The sequence below is a fragment of the Dicentrarchus labrax genome, unplaced genomic scaffold (genome assembly GCF_905237075.1).
Source record: "Dicentrarchus labrax unplaced genomic scaffold, dlabrax2021, whole genome shotgun sequence".
Lineage (NCBI taxonomy): Eukaryota > Metazoa > Chordata > Actinopteri > Moronidae > Dicentrarchus > Dicentrarchus labrax.
The window spans coordinates 18,394,323-18,420,757 of NW_026136710.1; the positions used below are offsets into that span (position 1 = coordinate 18,394,323).

Here is a 26,435-nt window from a genome sequence, read left to right on the forward strand (position 1 = left end):
CTGTGTCTGACTTGAATGTCTCTGTACACCTTTAGAGGGATACTCCAGCATTTTATTGCACATCTAGAAAGTTGTGAGAAACAGATGGCTTGGATGAAACTGAACTTAATGTGTGAAATTGGTGAGATGTCCCTTTAAGAGGCTTACAGAGAAGAACATATTGTATAAAATGACTTTAACCCTAAGCTCTCAAATCATTTTAGCACAGACACCACATCAGGCCATCCATTGAGTTTTAAAATGACCAGAGAGTTCCTCACTGTGTTAAATCACTGGGGAACATTGGCACAGGCATGTCCATTGACATTCTGTTGAAGTTCATTGATCTTGTATGAAGTCTGTTCACTGTAATCAGGGATCAATAGTTCATGTCACTGTCACTGTGTCAGCATTCCAGCCCCGGTCGAAAATGAAGTCTTTATTTTGCGTGCTCCTCTGCGCATTCAGAGACAGTGCTGGACGCATGATCAAATATTCATATACACAGTACGCTCTTCCCTTTGGCTCTGTTGTTTCTATTCTGTCTTATTTTAACATCCCAGCGTGATCTCTGCAACTACCCATAATTCTTCTCTTGCATTTGAGAGCCTGATTGCTGCTGGGTACAGCGGGGCATGGCTGCCTCTTTTTTCAACATTCTAATAGTTTTTTCCCCACTTTTACATTTACGATTAAAGTTTGATTGACTTATTCAAATCTCTCTAAACAGTGCCCAGTGCGTCTAAGCTGATGGAAAAAAGAAGATAAGCTTGCTTTCAATTGTTTCTCTGCTTCATGGGGGTTTTTGCCCTCAGTTTCACCTCTTAGGTGAAATATAGTCATTGTGACCCCCTGTTCCCGCCATTTACATCTCTCCATCTCGGAATTTATCTCAAACACTGTCAATCAAAAACAAAAGTTGACCGCAGTTTGCTCTCTTTTTGTGTAAATCCTCTTTGTCTGCAGACTTCATGTTCCCATCTCTTTGTGTGCCCTGGGAGTTGACCTTGTGTTTCTCACAGCTCATCTACAGTATAAGCCTGCGTCATCCTTTCTCCTGTTATTCACCCCCCTCCCTCCCGCTTTCCTTCTACTTATCTTTACTACTGTCCTCAGCTAACCCCGCTCCAACCTTCAACCCACTTGCGCTTCACTGTTTTAGTTCATTGTGGATCCTCGCTGTTGGAGTGTCATGGACTCTGGGGATCAGGGTCATATAGTGCGACAGACGTCAGCATCTAGACAGAGAACAGATGAGGAGGAAGTTTGGAGGAAGAAGGGTTAAGATAATGACAGTTCTTTAAAATCCTTCAATCCTAATGCTAATACTGTCCTATAGACGTAAACTGGTTCGTACTGAAAAGTATTTATCAATATCTTAGAGTTAATTTTTGTTGTATATGTTTATATATATTTATATTGCTGTGAGCATGAGTTGCAAATGATCAAAACAAATTACAGTCTAGTATGTAGTCTTAGAAATAACAGCACGACATGTCAAAGAGAGAAAACAATAAAATAAACAAAGATAATTGGTTATATAAATAAAGATAATAAAAAGAACAAGAAAATACATTTAAAAGAAAGGAAGCACACTTATAGTTAGTACTAAAACCTATTCCTTTAATGACACAATACATTTGAGGCTTTAACAAATAATTATTTTCACACAAAACATTTAGTCTAAATGTCCAAATATGATGAAAATTATTATTCATAATTTTCTGAAGCCTAAGATGTGGTCTTTAAATATATTATTTTGTCTGACTGAAAAGTCCAAAGATATTTTAATAATAGACATTTTGGAATGGCATAAAACAAATCAACAAATCCTCACATTTGGTTAGCTGGAACCAGAGAATGTTTGGCATCTCTATTTGAAATATGACCGAAATGATGAATCGCCTATCATAATACAGTAGTTGCAAATTATTATTATTTTTTTAAATCAACTAATTAATGTATGAACAAATCTTTTTCAGCTCTACCTGAAATCTTTCTGTATGGAATGAAAAGCTATTTGTGACATAAAGCTAGTTCTTCCACGTAATACATACAAAATAGAAATAATAATCAGAGCATTGTACAGCATTGCTGCTGAGAGACAATATACATACGCACGTGTTTCTACTCTGTTTTTATCTTTAAGATGCGGAGGTTGCAGTGCACAGCAGGAGTAGGACAAGCTTTATTGCTTGCACTTTGCACTCCTCCCTCCCTCCCTTTCCTCATACTGTAAGCACCGCTCTGCCCACTCACCCCACTGAATTCCATCACATTAGTATGCAGTTATCACGTTGCACATCCACTCCTCATTTTTTACTCATGCCGTTTTAATGCATTGTGCGTGTTAATTTCACACGTAAATCTTGTAAAAATAGCTCAAACATGCAAAGAAAAATGAGGCTCTTACTCATATGTTACTTTGCACACACACACAACCTCTCCAGGCAAGTGCGGCTTGGAAATGAAACTGCATTTCCAGGTTCAAAGGAGGGTCGGGAGAGTTTATGGACAGGCATGGTACAGTAAGTGGCAAAGTGCACTAGCTTGCTCTAGCTCCAGCGATTTATCGACCCCTGCAGAAACAAAGCCGCGTCCTGGGACATGAAACTGCTACCAACGCCAGCCATTTGAGCTGCGTTCTCACCTAACGACTACACTGTTGTTCTGCTGTTTGACAATAGTTGATCAATGGGACCGGCTCACTGCGGCTTTGTCCAACACCCATGTGCCGACAATTCCCTTTTAGTTGTGCCAGAAACCCCTACTCTGCTTCAACAATTCCTTTTACACCAGGATTGGTTCTATGGACAGTGAAGAAGAAATTAGACATTATATAATGAAATTAGCCAAGAAAAGGCAGGCCAGAAAGGAGGGAAAGGGAGAGTATAGAGTTAGGTCAGAGAAGATTGGGATAAGATAAGATAAGATGTACCTTTATTGTTCCCCCTTAGGAGAATTTCAAAATTGACACAGCAGCATAGGGCAATGTAATGCAAGAAAGAGTACAGAAGTGGAGGTAAGATATCACAAAATAAAATATTACAAAATATAATAGAAAACATAAGACTATATAAATATAAATGAAAGTACTGTATATACACTATGCAATATTCAAGTAAGAATGGTGTGCAAATATTTGAGCAGCTTGACTAAAAACTAAATTGTACATGTAGAAATGAAATATAAATAGTTGTGCAATAAAAAAAAAAAAACTGCCAACACTGTCGGTGTTGCAACAATAAGTCTATTTACAACAATAAATACAGTAAAACATGGTTCCTCATTTATTACAATCATTAAGTGCAAAAGAACCACACTGAAACACAATGTTGTATTATTGTTAACCTTTAATTAAGCAGGAAAGCCTTATTTAGATTCATTTGCTCTGTCCAAGATGCCACATTTTGGTTAATTAAAACAAACAACAAAAGAGACATTAACACAAACACACAAACAAATGCATGCATACAGCCCCTCATGCCCCTCTCAAGCTCCCCCGCCCGCCCAAATGGGTGAATGAGTAAAAAACTGGGCCATGAGATCCTAAAACTCCCTATAAGTTTCCTTGAAAGAACTTTGTCATTTGGTTGAAATAAGGAAAATAGTCATTTCCTTGAAAGAAACATTCTTTTTAAAACAGACTACTAAATACAGTCTTTAAGTACTCTACTTACTAAAAGACTCTGTAAGGCTTGCAAATGGAATGAATTAATTAGTGGTGTAGTAATTGAACACTGCCTCTATTCTTTTCATCTAATTGGGTACCAAATAATTAGGAAAGGATGGACCTGTAAAATAAAGCATCCAAAAGAGAATAAAACTATAACAGAACACAGACAGTGTGTTACAAGACAAGTACAATATAGCTCATCAAAAGTGAAGAGAGACATACAGATGAGCTAATAAAAGAATGGGAGATAAAGGAAGGGAAAGACTGAAGAGAAAAGCAACATAACTAGTTTATAATAGGTCACATCAGAAAATGAATCCTTCCACCACACACAAACTATCTTGACCAAGATTTAAACTGAGAAATTTTGCTTTGTAGTAGTCTGTTGTGGTTGGACACATCTAAACCAACAATGAAGGCAATATTCTCCTAATTTTACCTAAAGAATCAGTTGTGCTCAAACAATACAGAAAAAATACAAAACAAACACTTTAATAAGCCAAATTGGGAGGGCTTGTGGACAGCATCAGTGGCACTTTATTCACACATTTTATTCTCGCAGTAGACAACTGACAAAAACCTTTTAAAAAGGTGCCACAGCATCCATTCTGGCTTACCACACTGCGTAAGACCCGAACAACATGAAGTAACAAGCTTGCAGGAAAAACAATAGAGCAGTGCCAAGAGTATAGAGAATAGCCAAGAGACGGCTCATCATTGGAGTTCTGATGAAATTATAAACATAGTTCAATTACACCTGGTTGTATCATTTAAGCAAAATGAAAACGGCAGCATCGGACAGTGCTTGGCTCCGCAAAACAACACTGAGGTGATAGATATGAGCACACATCTCCACAAACTACTATGTAATTAAATTTTGCCCTGCGGGACTCCATTAATAACTTATAATATAATGCACATTTCATTGTAGGGGGTCATCAGATGTGGGTGTGTTATTGCGCTCTGGAGGAAGTGCCTTCTGCGCTGTGTTTCTGCTCATAACAGTGAGTGAGAAAGTAACATAAATCAGATGAGGCAGTTTCTGTATTATTATTTCTTAATAATAGTACTTGTAATTAGCTCTTGAAAATACAGAGGTTTTAATGAAGTCAGCCACTGCAACACGCAAACACGTTAATGGATCAGAAAAGACTGCGGAGGCTGAGTTTGCAGGATTCTTTAAATGTTCACGTGTATGTGTGTATGTGTGTGTGTGTGTGTAGGTGTATGTGTGTGTGTGTGTGTCCACATGCTTGAGGGTGACCATCTGACCTTTGACTATCTAGCTGAGCATTCATTAACTTGATGGCTGACACACTGTTTCAGTGTGACCACTGCCTTAATTACACAAAGGCTAATTGGCACTGGCACCCAGACACACAGCTCGACACACACACACACACACACACACACACACACACACACACACACACACACAAGCCAACACACGTATACAACTAAAGATGTGACAAACTACTGTTTTTATTTGTCTTTTTACTTTCACACTACTTTGTGTCACTGCTGCTCTTTATAAAGATGCCGTATCACAATAAAGTGTCTTAGTCGTCTGATCCTATCTTGGGATTAAACACAGTCAAAGGATTTCAAAACTGAGTGCTTACAGAGGGTAGAGTGCTTTTATGAGAGCTTTGAACGTCTGGTCTCTGAAACTGAACTCAGCATATCATCTCCCAACTCACTTCACAGCCAACTACAATACACATACAGACATTCATTATTTTTCTCTTTGTTGTTTCTTTCCTGACAACATCTCTCTTGAACCTTCCCACATGGTAACATTCATTCATACATTATATCCATCACCGGCAACCCCCTCCGCGTATTATCTATAAAATGTATCCTTTACAAAATCTTTCTCAAAGTTTTCTCAGAGGGATTTAACATTTGTACAACCTTTGACACCCTTGATCCTTAGAATCTTGATTTGGATTTTTAAAAAAAACCTCCAGACTCACACACACACACACACACACACACACACACACACACACACACACACACACACACACACACACACACCCGGATCACCTTCCTACGACCTGTATGTGGTACCAAAATGTCCTTCCTTCCCACAAAAAACATTGCCAGTGCATATAGTCCAGGCAGTAATGACGTTTCCTATCGCAACATAATCTGGAAAACAAAGTAGTATTATGTAATAGTAAGTTGTCTGAGACAGGCTTGCACAGACACACACACAACATACTTCCTAAGGAAGGCTAACAAAGAAGAGTCACTCTCCAAAAAAGTCACAGAGTGTTGTCAGATAAATATAAGATAAATGCTAAAAACTGGCCACCTGGCTTCTTCTAAAGGTAATCCTGCGTCCAACTCTAACAATCTTTAATGTCTAATCATTCTAAAAGTTTGGACAGTTTGGAAATCGGAATTGTTATTGGGCTCTTTTCTTGCATGTGTCAGCTCATGCAGGCACAGGAATTTGTCGTTGAATGGAACTTTTTGAATGTGGTATGTCCCACTTTGCACAATGGGCAGTGCAGCTGGGTGAATAAATTGCTTTATTATGCCTTCCAAACATGCTGAGGATTTCTAAAATGTAAGTGGTTTGACTGCTGTCATGACATTTCTGCTAAACATTGGCTAAATAATATACATATATCTATATCTTAGATCTTTGGCAGATCAGCCACAATCCAAACTTTTATTATTTTACACTCCAGAGTAATTGTAGTACATGCTAAAATTGATTACTAATTTGGTTAACAATTAGGTTTGTTTGAAACTAACCACTTAAGAACTGCTTACATGCTTAAATACCAGGGTTGATTATAATACCTCAGAAGTTGTTGTGAATGGAAATTCAAGGTCCTGATTGTTATGTTTTAACTGATTACTGTATGTGCAGCTTGCACCACACCGCCCCCATAAAACTCACTCCATCCCAGCCTCTCTCGCTCTGTTCTTCATCTCTTTCTTAAATAATGTCCTTTGTCGGTGTGTGTGTGTGTGTGTGTGTGTGTGTGTGTGTGTGTGTGTGTGTGTGTGTGTGTGTGTGTGTGTGTGTCCAGTGGCACTTTGACAATAGGAAAACAAATCATGTGTGCTGTTAGATTACACAGAGAGTCAAGGTCAACCTTACAGGGCTGTTTACCGTAGCAGAGTAGCAGAAACCACTGCTGGCTGCTGCTTTGTGTGGGATTTATTGCTTGAGGAGAGGACGTTAACAGCAGCGTGGTCGTCAGGATGGAAAAAAACAGGCAAACAACTAACAACAACTCCTTAAACTGAAAAATGCTATAGTATTGAATCATTTCGGTACTTCCAAAGCTGGTAATGACCAATACATTCTACAGTATGTTATTTATATATATATATAAAACATTCTTAATATAAAACATTTTTTCATCTCTACAGCTTGGAGTTTAACAGAGATAGCCTGAGAGTTTCTCTCATAAACATAAGAGAGGATTAATTTATGTTTACGTTAGCGTGGGTAATGATTAGCGGCGATCATGACCTCACTGCTTTTAATGAGTTAAGCATTAAGCTAATAGGCTATCATTTCTAGCAATCAGCTCTTGTGAAAGAGAAAAAAAAACACACATCGTAACACGGTTGGGAAATCAAGATCTAATCAGGCACTTCAGAGTAATGTTTTCAGAAAGCAGATATCTTAAAAAAGATTAGAAATAAATCCACCATGTTTAATGATTGATTAGTCATCCGTTTTTATGCTCTGCCACTTCCCAGGAGTATTGTGTTTACTGACACTGAGTGAGCAGGAAGGAGAAATTTAAGAAGAGGATCAGGATTAATTATTTAAGTTATTATACGATGGGCTGAATGCTTGTCTCACAACCATTATGTTTTATAACAAAAAGTGTACATATAAGTAGAAAAGTGCTGTGTTAAAACAACCACAGCACTTGTCATTTTCAATATTTTATATTGCTCTGCGTTGTCCCCGAGGGTCCTTGAAAGCAGTCCAAACCCCCTGAGATGATTTATAAGACACCTGGCCATCCATCTGAAAAAAAGATGCTGTTTTCCTCCATGAATTCCTAAGAAAGTCGGCTGTGGGAAGATGCCATGTTTTTTTATCTGTCAGCAGCAGTGTGTTGATGTGTTTTGACAATGTTGTTTGTGACTGATGGGGTCCTCTGTTGAATACATCCTGCTGTTGTGCTGCTGAAGTGACGGAGCGAGGAGTGACAACCTGGCAGATAGAACACATAGTTTCTGACTGGTTATTTTTCTACCTGGGACACTGGGGTGTGTGTAGTAATAAAGTATTTTGTACCCTCTCTCACTCTTTGTATCTGTGTGTGTGTGTGTGTGTGTGTGTGTGTGTGTGTGTGTGTGTGTGTGTGTGTGTGTGTGTGTGTGTTTACCAGGCCCTTTCCATCAGAGGACACAGCTCTGAATGAGGATGATGTGTACCGGAGCCTGGAGGAGCTGGCAGAGTAAGTACACAACAAACACCCACACAAACTTGTCACTTAGGAGGACTTTTCATCAGCTTAAACTCATTCCCCTAAACCACAGGCCATACCCTGACCTTACTCTTTCCCCTAAAACTAAACCTAACCCTATCTGAAACAAAAACAAGTCTAAAATATATAGGTTTACCTTGAGTGGACTAGTTTTGTGTCCCCAAATAGGAGGCAAGCCTATATTGTGTGACTGTGTAAGCACATTTCTGTCCTAACAATGTGATATATACATACTGGCACACACACACGCACTCACAAATCATCAAGACTGATGATTGATTGTTTTTATTGTCAGGAAATGTTCAGATTTTTAAATCCTTACATCACTGTAAACATATTTTCATCTGGATTATATGTTCCAGTAGATAAAAGTTGTTGTTTCATCCTTTTCACATTTCACAGTAAACGGGCTCCTATAATGATGACAACAATACAGAAAATGCTTTTAAAATGGGTAAAAATGCAAAAGAGCTTCTGATTATGCTACAAATCAGCCAGAATTCATACATTATTGATCTTCTATATCTAGTTTTAAGTGTGTTTTTATTGTCAAAATACATATGAGCTCTTGGATATATTAAAAACATATCTGAATACATAACAATTCTCTGGCCATCGTGTCGCCGTTGTAACACACATCTTGTGATGTTTCAGAGTGAACTGTGATTGCCACTTCTTCCAATTACCTCTAACTGCCTAATTACGTAAGCGTGGAGCCCTCTGTCACTCTGCCCGTTGCCATGGTGACACCAGCTTTGCTCTGGCTCCGGTTGCGGCTGCCTCTCTGCCTGCCTGCCTGTGGCTTTCTGCCTGGTTTGCTGTCTGTTAGGTGGATGGGTGGGTTTTGCTGCGCGTGAAAGAGAGTCGTAGGGACTCAGAGTTGGCAGTGGTTCCAGTGGTGACAGCAGCCGCTCGACTCAGATTAATGGAGAATAATTAGTTAACCGCTCTGAGATGGGTGTCATTCATCACAGTGAGATAGGACGGAGGAGAGCGGGAGATAGAGAGGAGAGCATGCGGGCTATAGATATATGCCTGCTGAATACATGATTGTGGTGTTCTTTAGGCGATGAGGAATGTGCTCTTGCTAGAGGAGAGGAGTGCCAGCCAAGCAGGCTGATACTGGATTAGAGTGCAGCTTAGCCAAACATGTAGCTCTGCACACTTGGAGCACGGGCCCTTACCTTGACAACTGAACTGAATATTGCACAAAAGCTGATCCCGAAGAGAGTAGAGGAATTACTAAAAACACATATTCACTGTAAAGGTAAAAATGTGCTCATAAAAAGCAAGGAATATCCAATTGGCTATGTTTTTACTTGTATATCAAAAAAGAAAGAGGTCAGACTCATCATGCTGCTCCCTGTATTTACTGACTTGGCCCTTAATGCATCACGAAATATCAAAGTTAACTTTTTTCTTCCTTGTTTAATCTTAAATCCACCATAAAAAAATGTACCCTGTGTAAAGTGGTTACTTACATTTTATAAAATTAATAAAATAAAAGATCCAGTGACTATAGTGAGTGCTTGGTATCCATAGCAACAAGTGTCACTGAGCCCACCAGTAAAGCAAGTGAGCATAAAAGTAGGGTTTTAATGCCAGTATACTGGGTTATTTCTATAGCTGGTGGGTTTGCCTTTAATTTGCCTCAAACCTCTAACCTGCAAAAATCTCCTCTTTCCATTAAAGGGTTTCGGCACCCGTGACCTTCAGTGAGCCTGAAGCTTGAGCTCATCGGTTTTTTTCTGAAATGGTCAGTGGTGCTGTAACACGGGGCTCTTTATGTAACCTGTGGGTGCAGAGGGCTGGCTCTTATTGAATTAATCATGCCACTCTGCCGCACGGCTGCTCTTGACCTTTTACAGAGAACATGTATGCATTTAGTTTCATCAATGGACAGACACATAATTGATTCATCAGCAGGTCCTTCACCTAATACAGTTGGTCACACAAGGCACATAGGCCACAATAGCAATAATCCTGCTCTCAAAGACTTATTAATTAGCCTGAAATATAGATGCATTCATAATTTACAACGAGTGCATGACTGAACTGCAAGAGTGCCACAGTATAGTAATTTTTTATGCATGTGGTACAACTCAAGAGCATCCCAGAAGAAGAAAATAATACAATGACAAGACATATGGTGTCATAAAAACAACAGCATGTAAGGATTAAAATAGCAATACTGTCACCAAAAATATTTAGTGTGAGAAAATAAAGCTGCATGGAAGAGTAAAATAACAATATAATAGTAAACAATTAAAATCTATAAAATGGCATCATGAGGTTCAGTGATAAGACGACAAAGGATACTAACTGTTATGGAACACAATCTATAAAAATAGATTTTGAGGTGAGATACCGAGATCATGCCAGCTGACCAAATGTTAAATGGAAGACTGTTCCAGCAGCCCGTGCGGCAAAAGATCGATCAACAATTCATCTTCATCTGGAGAAGCCTGACTTTAACTGGTGCATGCTGAGAGGTCTCTCAGGATAGCTGGATGTTCACTATTCACTAATGTAATAGTGGTACACTGTATTTAAAGGTATAACTCTTTTTGTTTTTTCTCAAGGCAATTGGAGGTGATATGACTGTTGCCCTTGGCCTAAAATATACTCAGGATCGTTTGTGGTTGACTGTGTATCATTTTAGAGGTCACTCACTTTGCTGGATGATTTCCATATTTACAATATTATGTCAGAAGAATTGATGTCAGGTGAGGTAGATTGAGGCTTTAGGCTGTCAGTATGAGCTTGCTTGGAAATGGCTGCTGTAAATGAATGGTATTGAGATTCTGAGATAGGCTCAGGTATATGTATTTGTGAAGCATGCTCCAGTTTGCATTCTGCTGGACCATATCTGTTTGCAGGAGTGTCTGAGTCAGGTAGTGGCCAGCTTCTACCTAATTGAGGTCTCCCGGGTTAATGTGGTATACCTGATCTGTACTTCCTCCGTCTGGCTTTGGGAAGTCTTCACGTCTCTTAACTCAGAGTCCTCCCTGTCTGAAATGACTCCATCCTGGAGTTGACAAAGCATGAAATGGGGGGGATCGGGTACAGTCGCCAAGGGACTTCTTCCTCTGCGAAAGGCACACATAGATTTCCATTCCGAAGCAAACTGTGTCACAAGCCCTTTGTGTCACTCTTTTGCAGTTTATTTTGCTCCATTACTCCCTTGGGCAGGTTGACATGAAAATGTCAATAGCTTTAGAATGGATGGAGCTCAGCTAAGGTATTATTTACTGCAAGGTATTAATTCACAATTAAATTGTATATTACCACATGACCCCATTCAGACAAAACAAAAACAAAAAAAAGTAAGTACATAGATCATAGATAACATTATTGAATTTAAAGCAGTGTAGATAACTTGGAAGAAAAAAAACAAAGCAAAGGTGATAATCTTAGTTAAGGTATTTATACATTACATCTTAGTATTACCACAGACTATTAAAACTATTATTATTTGCAGCGTGATTTTGGTATATAAAAAAAAAAGAACTTGACAATTTATCCTTATTGATGATAAGAAGAAGAAGAAGAATTACTTTATGAATGCCCTTGGGGAAAGTTAATTTTTTCCCTCCATTGTCATTTTTGCAGATACACATTGTGCCCAAAATACACACATGCACACACAGGACCTATAGACATGCGTTTGTTGAGGATACATTCAGTCAGAGTGATGGGGCTGCCACATGGTCAGGTGCCCCCAGCCATGACTGACCCATCTCCACCTTCTGCACACATGGAGCCCTTCTCCACTTCAGCCATTGAAGTTCTAGTTTGAATAGGCAATATAAAAGCTGTATGGATAGTTTATTCATCAGTATGTTGTCGACCACGTTTGCATTGTGAGGTATAGCGATATATGCAACGTCCAGCTTTAGACATTTAGTTATTTTCGTATTGTCATTTTTTGCTGTTTATTTGTTTGCTTTGATGCAATGTGGCAGCATTACCATGCTGTCATGGGCCGATTGCGGAGCTCCACACGCAGTATATCATAGCTCTAAACAAAATGACTTCCTGTATAAAAAACAGTATTATTTCAATAGAAACCTGTAAGGCAGCTGAGCCTTTAGAGACATATGCTCAGTAGCTCTGATATGGTGAGTCATTCTTTGTCCCTGCTCGCCACTGATGTCATTCTATGGCATTGAGGCCTGCAAGCAGAGGCTGGCGGGCCGATTGCGTGCAAATGCACTGGACACCCTCTGGCCCGTCACTGTGTAATCAGACAGAAAATAAGACCTAATTCATCAGTCCTTAGGACTCTACTCCTACTCTCTATCCCACTGATGCATTATGATGCATGCACATGCACAAGCACGCACAAACACGCACACACATAAATGCATTTGAATAATCTATCAATGTCCACTAAAGTCCAAGAGACAGAGGATTGTAAATAGTAAAGTTATGGTGTAACAGATTTACTACACTAGCAAGAAATGTCCCTTTCTTTTTTCACTCTGTCTGTCTCATAATGTACGGCGCCCCCCGAGGTGACATGAGAAAAAAAAAAAAAAGTGACGAGAAAAAAAAAAAAAAAAAAAAATTAAAATTAAAAAAAAAAAAAGCATTGCGAGATCTTGGCTTTGAAACTCGAGATCTCGACTTTGTAACTCGAGATCTCGACTTTGTAACTCGAGATCTCGACTTTGTAACAGGAGAAAAAAAAATAAAAAATTAAAATTAAAAAAAAAAAAAAAAAGCATTGCGAGACCTTGGCTTTGTAAGTCGAGATCTCGAGTTCAAACTTTCATTGCGCCACGGGGTTTTGCTTCACCCTCTTACTCCCGCGTGTGTTATGTGGCGAGTATACCGGGCGCGTTAGACTCCTTGGTCTGTGTTTCAGGACGGGTCGGGTGGGTTGCCAACCTCGCCGCAGACCCCTGACACCTTTTACGTGAGCCGATCCCCGCCCTGGCGACGCAACGTGGTTGGAGCGCACTGAGGACAGTCCGCCCCGGTTGCCAGTCGCAGGAAGAGAGGGCGCAGCGAGGGCGCAGCTCGCTGCGTAAAAGGCGTCAGGGGTCTGCGGCAACCCACCCGACCCGTCCTGAAACACGGACGAAAAAACGACTTTTTTTTTTTTTTTTTTAAATAATTTTTTTTTTTTTTCTCATGTCACCTCGGGGGCTCCGTACATAATGTACACACAAACACACACTCATTTGTACTACTTAAACAAGCCTTGGCACTATGAAACCTTAACCCCAATCATTATCTAACATTAAACATTAACCTCGTGCTAACCTTGAATATACTTTTGTCCCTGTGTAATTGTCAATTTCCTGTGAATCTGTTGTGTGGGTAAAGGCAGTTTGAATCCCACAAAACTACTAAATAAAAGACTATACTGTATAACAAGGCCATTGCTGAATGTACTGCAAATACATTTATAATTAGTTAAAATACAATCAGCACAGTAATACAATAGGTCCTAACCCGTCCAAACAGCCCAATGAAGTGAGAAGTGGCCAAAATGTCCTCAAGTTTCAAGGAATGACTTCACCATTAAAACTGTCATCATTATCAAGGTTTAAAGTTTAAATTGGTCCCCATGAAGATAGAGGCACAAGACACACAGACCACAAGCTTATGATTGTTTGGTTGGTAAAACAAGAATTTTTCATTAGCAGCAACCTTTTTGGTTTTATGGTATCCAGTATGATATGTACTGTATAGTAGGCTTACGTGTTACTACATTAAGATCTTGGTATGGGGTTCATCAGAGTTATTTGACTTTGGGATCAATGCATATTGACAGTGGGAACCGCCAGTCAGTTAGGAAGTTCATTAATTACATCACCAATTAGAGATCTAAAGGAGGTTTCAGAATAAAGAAACTCTGATGATTGAAAAGAAAGAAAAAAAGTCAACAGAGCATATGCAGGATGGATAATATTTTGATGTAATCAGCCAATAGGAAGCTTCTCCTTCAAACCTCACAAGCCCTTAGCCTTGTCAGTCAAATGTAGTGATCAATGAGTAATCATTGATGAAAAGCATTACAAATATCTTGAATTGACTGATTGATCCAAAGGAGCATTGGACAATGACAAAATAACCCTCTGGGAAAAGAGGAAGGGGCTTAAATGTCATTGCTAATGAATACCCCTTTGACAAACTCTCACTAATGTTAGTCAAGCTCAGGATCAATGGATGGCGCAAACCAACAGAAAATGTTTCTATTCTGCTTTACTATTTTCTATTTAAAGCTCATCATGTTTATCTGTTCTTATACTCTATACTACTATATACTATAAAATGACCCCACTCAGTCTGCCCTGCATCTCCTCCTCCATGTTCTCCGTGGAGATCCTGCTCCTCTTAGATCTCTCCATAGGTCATACTGCACCAGACCTCCATCATATGATATGTCTCTTAGGGATTGTAGCAAAATGAAGTACAACACCTGCTTTCGAGAAAAACTTCCCTGTCAAGCAACACATCAGTCTCTGTGGAGCCTACTGTAGTCTCAGAGTTCAGAGAGGAGACACCGATGGGATAGCATCGGCTGGCCGCTGTCCTCCCACACAGCCTTCTCAGTATTCAACATGAGCCACTTTAACTTAATTAAGAAAGGAGAAGCAGAGTGCTGAGAGTGAACCAGGCCACCTCAATTAAAACTTCAAACAACCCTCACGTGAGCTTGACGACAAAACTGAATATATGATTGAGGGCAGTTCTATCTTCTCTGATTTTGTTATCCCCTGTTCACGCAGTGAGAAGAGACATATTTTAGCTATGATGGTAGAGGCAGAAGGTCGTATGTAGCCATGTCACTGTAGAGAAAATCCAACAACCTGTGCCCATAAATGTTTTTTTAGAATACTCATGAATTAATAAAGTTTATGAAATCCCTACAGAAAATCCAATTTGGGGGATTTTAAAGTGAAATTAAATTTGCTGGTCTGGACCTGGTTGGTTTGGTGCTGGGACAGCCAGGTTATGGCCCCTATTAGGCAAGAAGGGGTGAAGTATCTTCCTTAAGAATACTCAAACAGGAAGGTGTACGTGCTGGGGATCACAGACTGATACATTTGGATGAGGCGCTATTCATCCAAGAAGAGAAATCCTCTTTTCGCTCACCATCACTCAGGCCAGGTCAGCTCACAAAACAGCATCCCTTGAGTTGCTAGGCATCAAATGTCCTGCTCAAGGACATTTAAGCAGGACGGCCACTTGCAGAACTTAAACCCTGGTCCTCTGTTTCTGAGCATGTGGAGGCAGTACAGATTGACATCTTGTATATTACTCAATACAACTCAATCAAATCAGAACACACAGACATGATACACGTAGTGATAGATTCAGTGTGACTCTTACAACTCCGAAACCTGCCTGAGAATCATCACGTTTTTTTCAGTATCAAAGTAGTCCAGTGATAGTTGTCTCTACATTCATGGGTCCTTTGCAAAGAGGGATTGCTAATAGCCAAGTCTGCAAACATTTATTGGTGCCAATTTGCCAAAATGTAGACAAATATAAGTAAAACAAAAACAGGGATCAAGTCGTAGCCCACATCGTAACTCACTGAAAGACCACATAATGCATGCGCATTATACTGCCTCCACCTCACACTAGAGGTGAATGGACTTTCGTTTAGACAAGCAAACCGTTGGCAAGCTTGGTCCGTCCATTATTCAGCAGGCAACTCTTACTACCTTTATTTATTTACAAAAGTTAATCATTTATTTCCTTTTTGGCGACCTAAAGCTCCTTGTTTATTAACTACATCGCTATGGGCCCATTGCCAAAGCGTATTCCACTGCCTCAATAAGTTTCCCAAACAATAATTGCTTTCACAGAACAGAGGCAGATACAGTGTGGGCTCCCAGAGCATGAGGCTCTTCCCCAGAAGACACTCCTCTCCACAGTAACTGTCTGTGCTCTGCTGGCTGCTTGCCTAATTAAAGGTCAGTTAGCTAGCTGGGTGCCAAAGCAACATAAACACATTAAAGGGAAATGCCACTAAATAACGAAACTCGCTGGAGTTTGTGAACATCGGGTACTGTGTCCCCTTGCCTGGAGCACCAATATCACTCTTCAGCCCGGCCTCGGGAAAGATAATGAGCTCGCACTGGTTTGACGGCTGTGTGCAATTCAGCTGTCAGAGCAGTTTAAAGTGAACATATGAGCCTTTTTGGCAGAGTAAAAGGATTCATCCTTTGAGTTCAGGTTGTGTTCTGATACAGCTGTTCATCTTACCTGTGTGCACGTGTTTTTCCCCAGTGAGCATGACTTGGGTGAGGATGACATCTACGACTGTGTGCCGTGTGAGGACGACGGGGATGACATCTATGAGGACATCATTAAGGTGGAAGTACGACAACCCATGGTGAGAACTTTGTGTCACTGTCTCTGCCATTTTGTTAACAGGGATATTTTGGATAAATTGTTGATGATGGGATTGTCTTAGGTTTGTTGTATTGTGAATCTGATGCCTGCTGAATGTCTATGAAGCTTTGCATTATTAAATTCACTCTAGACTACATCCAGTAGACACTTAACACTTAATCTGACTTATTGCATATAAATCTAAAATCAATGGTTGCATTAAAGTCTATTCTCTATTCCCAGAGAGGATGCAATGAACACATAGTGCAAGAAGAGGAAACACAAACTTCCTGCCACAATAAACCTAGATTATTTATGTGATGTGCATTATCATTGTCTCAGGGGCCTCTAGTATTTGCATGATGTCATATCTCTAAACACACTTAGATGTCTCTTGCATAACTGGTGATAAATTTGACTTCTGACTTGCACTGCTTTGCCTTTCCCAATGCTGCAGATCAGATACATGCAGGTGAGTGCCGCTGTGCTTATGACTCACCCAACCTGTCAGCTAACTTCCTCCACCACTTCATTTAAGACAAACCCGTAGTCTCCCAGGAGAATGACCTGCCAGTTAGATTACTGACCCATGCATAGGGGGAAAAGGAGACCCCATCTGGTTTAAAGTCTGACTCAGGGCCCATTGGAGACAGTTGGAGACAGTGACTTCAGCTCGGTGACTGCAGTGTTAACTGACGTCAGCGAGGACCACCAGCTGCTTCACAGAAAAAAAAAGCATGAGACAAATAAACATTATTCTGCTGGCTTTGAATCCTGCTTCTGATTGGTTGATTACATGTTGGATTGAGGCCTGGACTGGACTTGCATTTCTACATTGTTAGCCCCAGTTTTTATATTATCAGCGCTGGTTATCAACAGCCAAATCTGCGCCAGATGGCTTCGTCAGTTATTCCACAATCAAGATGCTTATACCACTGCCACAGCATAGAAAGTCTGTATAGAAATTAAGCCTCTGTGTATGTGGGTTTTTTCATTTGGGTGAGTCACTGACAATAGGCATTATAGTATATTGTTCAAAGAAACGCACGTATATATGGGAATACACATGTTCGTGCATGGAGACTTATAGGAAACGCTCTATGTAGATAGGTTTGTATCTTCCCCATCCTTCACCGCCCCCTTACAATATGCCTGCTTGCATAGCTATACATTAAAAAAGATTGAGTCATCTGCAGTCATATACATACATATGCCTTGTTCAGCCATGCTGCCTACACATACAATAACACACAAAAGCTCTCCAGCAGACTTTCCTCCCTTTCTTACTTCACTCGAGCCATGGCAGCAACTGCAGTCAGTCACTGTGCGCCAACATTTTCATCGGGTTCAAGTTGATTTGGAAATTAAACAGACTTGTTGTGTTTTTGTAATGTAAGAGTTTAAATGTAGACTTAGATTCTTGGAGCTACTATTTCCTTTTGTTCCTGCAGCTATTGCTTTCCATTCATTTTTAGACAGTGGGAAAATCAATTGGCAAAATCCAATCCATTTTATACCTGGGACTCCCCGGAAAGCAGTATTGATTATGAGTGGATTATCTGGTTGAAATTAACTAAAACAGACTCTTGAAAGCTGCTTGAGTCTTGTAATCCATTACGATCAACATCAAGTACACATTCATTTTTGTCAATGGTACGTAATGGTCGTATGGTAATGCAGTGCAAGTGTAAATTGATTGTAAATCATACAGATAATGTAAGTTAATGAATTGCGCTACTCAAGCAATTTTCATGTGTGTGCTATACTGTCTGGAAATTAATTATTTCCAAATGAATTTTCACATTTCTAAAACACAGCAGCACGGTTGGCAAACTGCAACTGCAATTCCTTAATATCATTTAACCATCACTGAAAAACATATAATCCTGATAGTCATATTAAAAGTGGTAAACAGCAAACATAAGTTAAAAAGGGAGACCTGGACTATTTTGTACATAAAAAGATAATCAATAATCCATAATCATAATTGTCCTGACTCATTATATTTCCTTTACTCACCACAGAAAATGGGTATGACAGAAGATGACAAGAGAAATTGCTGCTTAGTGGAGATCCAGGAGACTGAAGCGAAGTACTACAAGACTTTAGAGGACATTGAGAAGGTGAGCGTCACAATATGTGTGTGTGCTGTGTGCGAACATACATTTGGGTGTGCATTTTTATCCCGGTGCAAGCAATGTTGTGCTAGAATTTCCTTTTGTCACTTCTTCTTTGTTGGTGTCTCAGGCTCTGTGGGCCGGGTCACAGCATGGAAATGTCAGCTATTGGCAGATTCATTGGGGAGCACAAATGTCACAGGAGCTGATCGATTCGGTTATTACTGGCTCAGCCCCCGTGGGAGATGCTGACCCCTGGGGCTTTAAGTATAGACCCACACATCACAGGCGCAAGGACATATATATGTGAACACGCACGCACACACATACTGGCAACAGGTTATTCAAAAAAGATGGACCTCCTTACCTCTTAATACTATGTTCACCAGCCCGACACAGTCTCTTTATTTTTTTCCTGTGTTTCCGCTGCTTAGCAGTAGCTAGTAATTACATTGGATGCCTCACTCTCAACACTACTGCTGCCAAACTCAAGTTGCATTCTTGTAAAACAGAACATTTCAGGTGCTTAAAGAATCAGAAACTTCCTCACACATACACAATCTCTTTCAGTGTGAAAATGAACCGTTGCGTGTGCTAACACATCACTTTCCATGTTGACAGATTTCATCTGCGATTTGATGGAGAGCCACAAATCACCCGCTCCACTAATTTCATTAAACTAAATGTGTATCCTGTGTTTTCCGCGTCAGACCAACACGAGACTAAATGAGAATAAATAACCTTCTTATGATCAGAGGACTCGTTAAGCTTAATTGAGTTGGGGTTAATAAAGCCGTCATCTCGCCGTTGCTTCTTAGTTGATCTATTTGTTATTATTATGATGATGGAATGTGACACCCATAAAACGTTAGAGAAACAATAGGTAGGATTTTTTTTTCTGTTAGCATAAGTGCTGCATAGAGAACAGCTATATAGTATTTATTTATGGTCAATACAGTGTTATAGCTTGAAATTAAATAACTTCACACGCTCAGTGAACACAAATCATTGTTCCATCTTTTACAGTGTGGAATGGTATTGATTTTCTTTGTTGCTGCAGTTAACTTTCAGTTCTGCTGTCCATCAAATAAATTCTTACAGATCTGCTAAAAGCATGCCCCGATTTTTATTTCATTTTATCAATACTGAACTGACACCTCTGAGTTACAGGATTTGTTTTTTAAGAGGGACTTCAGTTATATTTTTCTCTTAAAAAAGACATTTTCAATGATTTGTCTTTTGTTTCTCTTTAGAATTACATGATCCCGTTGAAGCAAGTCTTGAGTCCACAAGACATGGAAGCTATCTTTGTCAATCTTGAGGTGAGTAACCACTCAAGCAAAGAGAATCATGTCTATACAGCACGCCTGGATGTGTCGCACACCAAGTGAATAATTCAATATGTGTACGCATGGCTGAATGACTGACAGGATGTGTTGTATATATGCATATTAGGGGTGTAACGGTATGCAAAGTTCATGGTTCGATATGCACTGAGATGCTGGTGTCATGGTTCAGTATTCTTATATCACAGTAGGGGGCAAAAGATTCCATTTCTTTTCATTCTTTTCAAAAACCTTAACAGTGATCACAGTCTATAATTCTTGCTGTACAACTGGTTCAATAATCAATTTCCAAGAAAACAAAAAGCAACATGTCAGTATTGCAACAATTGCTAAACTGTGTACACCTGTACACCAAAGGAGCATTTCAGCAAGGATGAGTTTGACTTTCATTTGACTACATTAAAAACAAAGGAATACTACTTCCAGCCTTTCAGTAGTTCAGGCAGGCACAGAAGTAATTTCATAATCATATGTTCTTTATACTCTCCAATCATGTACTGTATGTCTATAACCAATCTCTTACCTTGGTGGTCCAAATAAACATTTCCAATGGTCATTCAGTCTTCATCTGCTACACTGTTGCCTGCTTTCAGACATTTAACTCCCTCCACCTCCCTAGCTTCCCTTTCCTGTATTAACATTTTGACATACATAAATGTTGTATGTTTCTTTAATATGGATTTGTGCTCATTAAATGTATGTATCTCAGGCTCTGCTGAGATACATAAATTTGTACCAAAGCATCACACAAGCAGAGTCATACCGGCAAACTAAAATGCACATTGCTGCAATAAATAGTTAAAACCACCACAAATTTTGGCTGAGGAAGTCAGAAAGTAGATGAGATCTTTCGTGTCATGTTGATGATGAAAAATGCTAATTAACGCCAGCCTCATCCTTTAACTATCAGTGTTTAGCTGAAAGCAGTTGATACACCAGCAGCAAACTTTTCTTCAAGTTTAGCTTCCACATATATCAAGACATAGTTATTAGGTATAATTAGACTGTATTACACTAAGAAGTCTGTAATCATTTAAATCATAGGGCATATCAAGCAAATGCAAGGAACATATTGTACAGAATACTTCAGGATAAATATATATCATTGCACACCTAAATGTATTGTATGTAAGTGTGTATAAATGAAAGAATATGTGTTAGAGTGGATAGATTACTAATGTATATTGTGACGTTCATACAGGATGTAATTAAAGTCCACTTTGCCCTCCTGCGAGCCATCGACCTGAACATGGTCAGTGGAGGAAGTGGCCTGGGCAAGATCTTCCTCGACTTCAAGGAAAGGTTAGTAAGATCAAATATGTATTTCTTGTTCTTTTTTGGGTTATGTTATGTACATATAGAGTTAAAATCCACTATGCATTTTAGAGGACGCTGCATGTTTTGCTGCCCTTTCAAATTCAGGAGGCTGCATCAAGTTGAGTATCCACAGATCAGTCGGAGGATTGCTGGGATTAGCGTTCAAAGAATAAGTCAATTAAAACAAAACATGTTAGAGGAAAAAGCTGAGGGAGCATGTAACCAATTGTGCCCCATTCACCTAAAACGATCAGACTAAATCCACTCAAGGCTGCATTCACAGTTATATTCCTGAGTTGTCTCTCCTCTTCCACTACCACATCGTTTCCTTTCTTTTGCAATATGTTCTTTGCATTTGTTGCTCATTGTCTCTAAACCTAACTCAGGTCCTCCAAAAGCCTGATTTCATTCAACTTCTAAAATGAACTCCTTTTCATCCAGTATTGTTTTGTTTTTTAAGTTTTCTTAAAATGTGAACCGAGAATAATTTACCCTGTTTCTACAAATCAACTTAGCTAAGTATTTGTTGAAATCAAGTTTCATTTTTTTCAACTCTAGTGCACCCACCTGCCTTATCTTATCGAAAAATCTTGAAACACGAACAGTACATTGGAATGAACAAGTTGAAATGTTCTTGCTGCACGGATGAATCGTTTCGCTCGTTTTAAGAAAGTAATGTTTGAGGATATTAAAGACAGAAAAGACTTTATAAGACGGAGTTTTCCGTTTCATGGGGTGTACAAAACTCTGTCAGCGGGGGAAAGCTGAGATTTATTAGTGAACAGGGTTTTCTCTTAGATGGATCTCCATCGTGGCCAGCTGCTGAGCAATGTGTGGATAATTTGCATCCCTGAGGGGAGCAGTGATTTGCCTCCCTGCTGTGTGGAGTGTGGCTGCTTCACAGGTAATGGTAATGACGGTGATGATAGGTTCTGGCCCCGGTCTATGACTCCATACACAGCCATGGATATACCACTCTCCTCGAATGATACAGCCATTACTGCAAGAGTGAGTCACGAACACTTCATTGCCCGTGTGTTTGTACCTGTTCTTGCATACATAAGTATGCATTTTATTCCTCTTCACAGTGATCCTGATGGCACACACTTTTTTCCTCCTCCTCATCCTTCCTTCCAACCTGAAACAGGCACTCACAGTATTTCTTTGGGCGACGTCAGTTTGCATAGGTAATAGGCTCATCGCAGGCCTCTTCCTTAAGCCCAGAGGGGCATGTAACACAAAGTTAGTGTGACACTAGAGACTCTATTCCTACAAATAGATGGAGGCAGGCACATACTCTCTCCCTCTATCTCACACATGCATGCACACACTCCTACTTCCTGGTTTAGCTCATCTGACTCCCTGATCTGATTGAACAGTGGTTGGAAATCTTCATTTGCACGCAATCCCATTAAGGCCAAATTTCCCTGTAAAGGCCAAGGAGGTTGCAACACGAAAGCTCAGAAGATGCACATGGCGAGAGAGAAATGGGGAAATACAGGAAGAAAAATAAACAGAAAAACAATTCAATCCTTTACATTGTTGGTTGCTTTGTTTGGCTCCACTCTCATTAGAAGACTTAAAACTTGGCTTTAGGGATTTGCTCCAATTCAGACACAAGAGCATTCGTAAGGTGGTATGGTCTGACTCACAGTCGACATCACCATTCATTCCAAAGGGGTTGGATGTGGATTTCCATTCACTGGAACTAAACCTCAAACCTTGAAAAAAAAAGGTACACATAGTCCACCTTGTTTTTTTTGTAATGAATTTTAACCTTCTATCTCTGACAGAAATATCTAACATTTACTTTCTATTCATAAACAAATTTTCTGACGACACACCATTCAGTGTTAATATTTACCTCTAGCGACATTCTCCAAAATGCAACGCAGTGTTATTTTAAGAAAACGGTTCATTAGATTTGCAGATTCTGTGCGTCACAGGCTTTGACTCTCCGCATGTGATTGACATGTATACCTGCCTCATTATGAGCCACTGCAGCGCCTTGTCTCTCTGTGGCGATAAGCAACAGTGACCAGGGGGATTTGGATGCACACAGCACCGCTCTCATCAGGCATCTTGGCGATTTTCCTGAGGACCTGGCTTGGCGTAATTAATTTGGTTATCTATGCTTGTAATTCCCTGTGACCTTTACAACAATGTGCTTGTATCTTTTTTTGCTCACATCGGTGCAAAAGATGAAAAGCTTTTTTTGTTTTTTTGTTCTATTTGTCATTGAACTGAATGCCATGCTGAAAATGTCACTGGTTTATCTCGACTACTTTTCAATTCTTAAATAGCCAGAGCCGGGCTGAATGGAAAAGTGCACTCAGAGGAAGCTCTATAAACTAAATGGGCACCTAAGTACCCTCTTGTTGATATCCTCATTTGCGACATTCCCCAACTCATTTCCGGAGTAATCTTGCTCCCTGATATCGTTGCAGTGCCTAATCATGGCCGCACTATGAGCCTCTTTATTGGTGGTCTTTGCTCTATGTTCTCCTCCATTTGCTGTGTGCTGGATATGTTGAGTAGAGGTGAGGGGGTCCCAATGCCATGTGTCAGAGAATATTAGCTGGCTCCACAGCCTGTCACTTCTGGTTTGCTTGGAGATTTCCTCAGTCGCCTGGCTCGGCTTGCAGGGCTCCACAAGGGTGGGGGGGGTGAAGGCCCAGGGCACAGTTACTCAAAATTGCATTTTCTGTGAAATAACATGCACGACAGCATCCTCATTATGAAAGAGGCCAGCACAGCAGGGCAATATCGCCGGCACTGAAAAGAATATAAACAGCAAGTTTTTACTGCTTCGGCAAACTCTCCAACCCAAAGGAAAACTGTCTCAAACTGTTCTGCTGTTTAGAGGTTTCTGTACCATGTCTCGTCTTCCTCATACTCACTGCTGTTTGCAAGCTTCTTTTTCAAATTTGGACTGCTATAGAGGTGAAAACCTGCCAGTTGGTTCTTCTAGAAGAAAAAAAGTCAGGTTTTATTTGCAAGTTCATAGTTCAAACTTAACTTAAATGCACATGAGACCAGAAATGTCAGGAAGAAGAAGAATGCAAGCTTGTGAACATGGTTGAAAACAAACAATGCAGGAAAAATAAAATGCTTCAAAAATCAGCTTTGCAGTTCTTTTATGTGGAAGGAAATGCATTCAACACAGATACATACGTTTATAAAAATCTCCACAGGGCTCCTGAATGGGCCCATTCTGCTGGCTTAGAGACCAGGACAAGCTTTTCTTTATTGTCTCTTTGAACATATAATCCTCTCACATCATCAGCTTCTGTCTTTTGTCAAGAAACCTGATTCATCTGTACATTTTTAGTAATTGACATTTACTCAAAGGCAATGCAATGATGAACACTATTCCTACATTAAACCAGGCAGCATTTGCTTCAATAACGCTCCACTCTTGCAAATATTGGACCTTTGGAATCTCACTCTGATTTTTTGGCTTTATAATTTTTTTAATATTCTGCATGGGATGTTTAGAGTAATGCTGTGATTTTGAAGGTGTTAGGGTGCTAAAGGTTACTTTAGTTGTTTTGGAAAAGACTGATATGGATTATTTAAGATACTGAATCCTATATTCAAAGTTATGATTTATTTTTTCTTGTCTAGAAAACACAGTATTTTAGATCACAATTATTCACACAAAGGTACATGAAGAAAACAGGAAATGATAAGTCTTTACCTCCCACAGTGATGTGTCCAGACGTTGTTGTCAAGTAAGGAGTGTGCTTATCACCATGTCACGGACTAATTATGAATGACTGGGCCAAGAGTGGATGCATGCTGCACTGTGCTTGTGTGTCATTAGCTCTTTTGTTCCACTGCCTGTCTCAGTAAAGAGGACAAAGACTCTGACTAGCCTCTCAAGTCTCATATGAAAGGCTGTTATTAAATGTGTCAATGTATAACTTGTTTTCACACAACACAGCGTCTAAAGATCCAGTTATTGTTTGACTGGTTGTGTGAGTGATCTTTTTGTGTTAGAAAGAGATGCCTCCTTTCTGCATGCGCTAAAGACCTACTCTATTTTTTTTTATCAGCTTCGTTCATCTGTGAAGTACAAAATACTGTATTATTTTACATGCAGAATTTGATTCCTTGCCTTTCCAAGATGCTGAACACACAACTAATCCGAGAGGAAAATAACATGGATAGAGTTTGTCATCCATAGAATAAATGAAAAAATAGTCGCTATAATAATATTGTGTCTTTTTGAGTTCCATAATTAAAGAAGAATGGATGTAATATAATTATAATCCATCTTTTGACGAACAGATTTCACCTATATAACCACCATATAAATCTGTTACTGCCAACATTTAGTGTAACAGTTGCCTTCTGGTGGACATGTAGTCACATTATCATTCATTTAGATATTTCAGATAATAAGGCCTCCTTATTACAGTGTCATGATGGCTGTCTGTTTGAACACATTGAATGTATACATCAAACTGTCAAATTAGGCAGTGCTGATCAAATGTGATTCAAGATTTTGTCACTGTATTGCCTATTTCTCGCTTTAAAACTTTTCAGAAACATATTTTAGTGTACTTTTTATCTGTACTACAAGAAACGTGTGTGACAGTACGTAATCGCCGCTGTTTTCCAAAAAACGACATGGCGACAGCCATAATGTCAAACTCAATTCAAAACAGTGCTCCACAAAGCAATAGGTGACATCAAGGTGGGCTTATGGGATGGTTAGCCGCAAGGCGGTTCGTCTTCATTTAATATTTCTTTCATCTCTTCTGCTCATGAATGCCAGTAACATCACTGCTATGATTCCCACATTCACACTAGAAGCGTGAGCCCATTGCATTCCTGTCATACAGCATCTTCTTAAAGTAAGACCTTCATATCACATTGTGTCCTGATAACTTACTTTATGGTGGGTGCCTCTGGATCCTCGCTACACGCACAGTCCGCCTGCTGTCTTAGAACTGATCAAGCACCCATTAATCTCAATCACCATGTCATCCTGGAGGGGCGGGAGTTAACGGGAGCTGTCTCCCCAAATATGGATCAAGTCTTTATCAGGGACTTGTTAGCCTAGGGCTTTAACCAGGGTAGGAGTATCGCTGCAGGGGGGATGTAGTCAAAACTCCAGCTCCAGTGAAGCTCCAGTGACCATCGGTGGTGGAGCTCTGTG

At 39.8% G+C, this 26,435-nt stretch overlaps 1 protein-coding gene across 11 annotated transcripts in view; it reads left to right on the forward strand.

Moving 5' to 3' along the window:
- Positions 1-26,435, forward strand: part of vav2 (vav 2 guanine nucleotide exchange factor) — a 193,193-nt gene that overhangs the window by 140,433 nt on the left and 26,325 nt on the right. For 7 of the 11 annotated variants that reach the window (XM_051413450.1, XM_051413452.1, XM_051413454.1 and 4 more), the window contains exons 4-9: positions 8,032-8,100; positions 16,384-16,489; positions 16,946-16,960; positions 18,513-18,611; positions 19,859-19,927; positions 21,153-21,253. In XM_051413450.1, coding sequence (XP_051269410.1) covers positions 8,032-8,100; positions 16,384-16,489; positions 16,946-16,960; positions 18,513-18,611; positions 19,859-19,927; positions 21,153-21,253 — 459 coding nt within the window. The remainder of the gene's footprint in view (positions 1-8,031; positions 8,101-16,383; positions 16,490-16,945; positions 16,961-18,512; positions 18,612-19,858; positions 19,928-21,152; positions 21,254-26,435) is intronic. The other 4 variants (XM_051413456.1, XM_051413460.1, XM_051413453.1 and 1 more) reach the window with 1 other exon arrangement.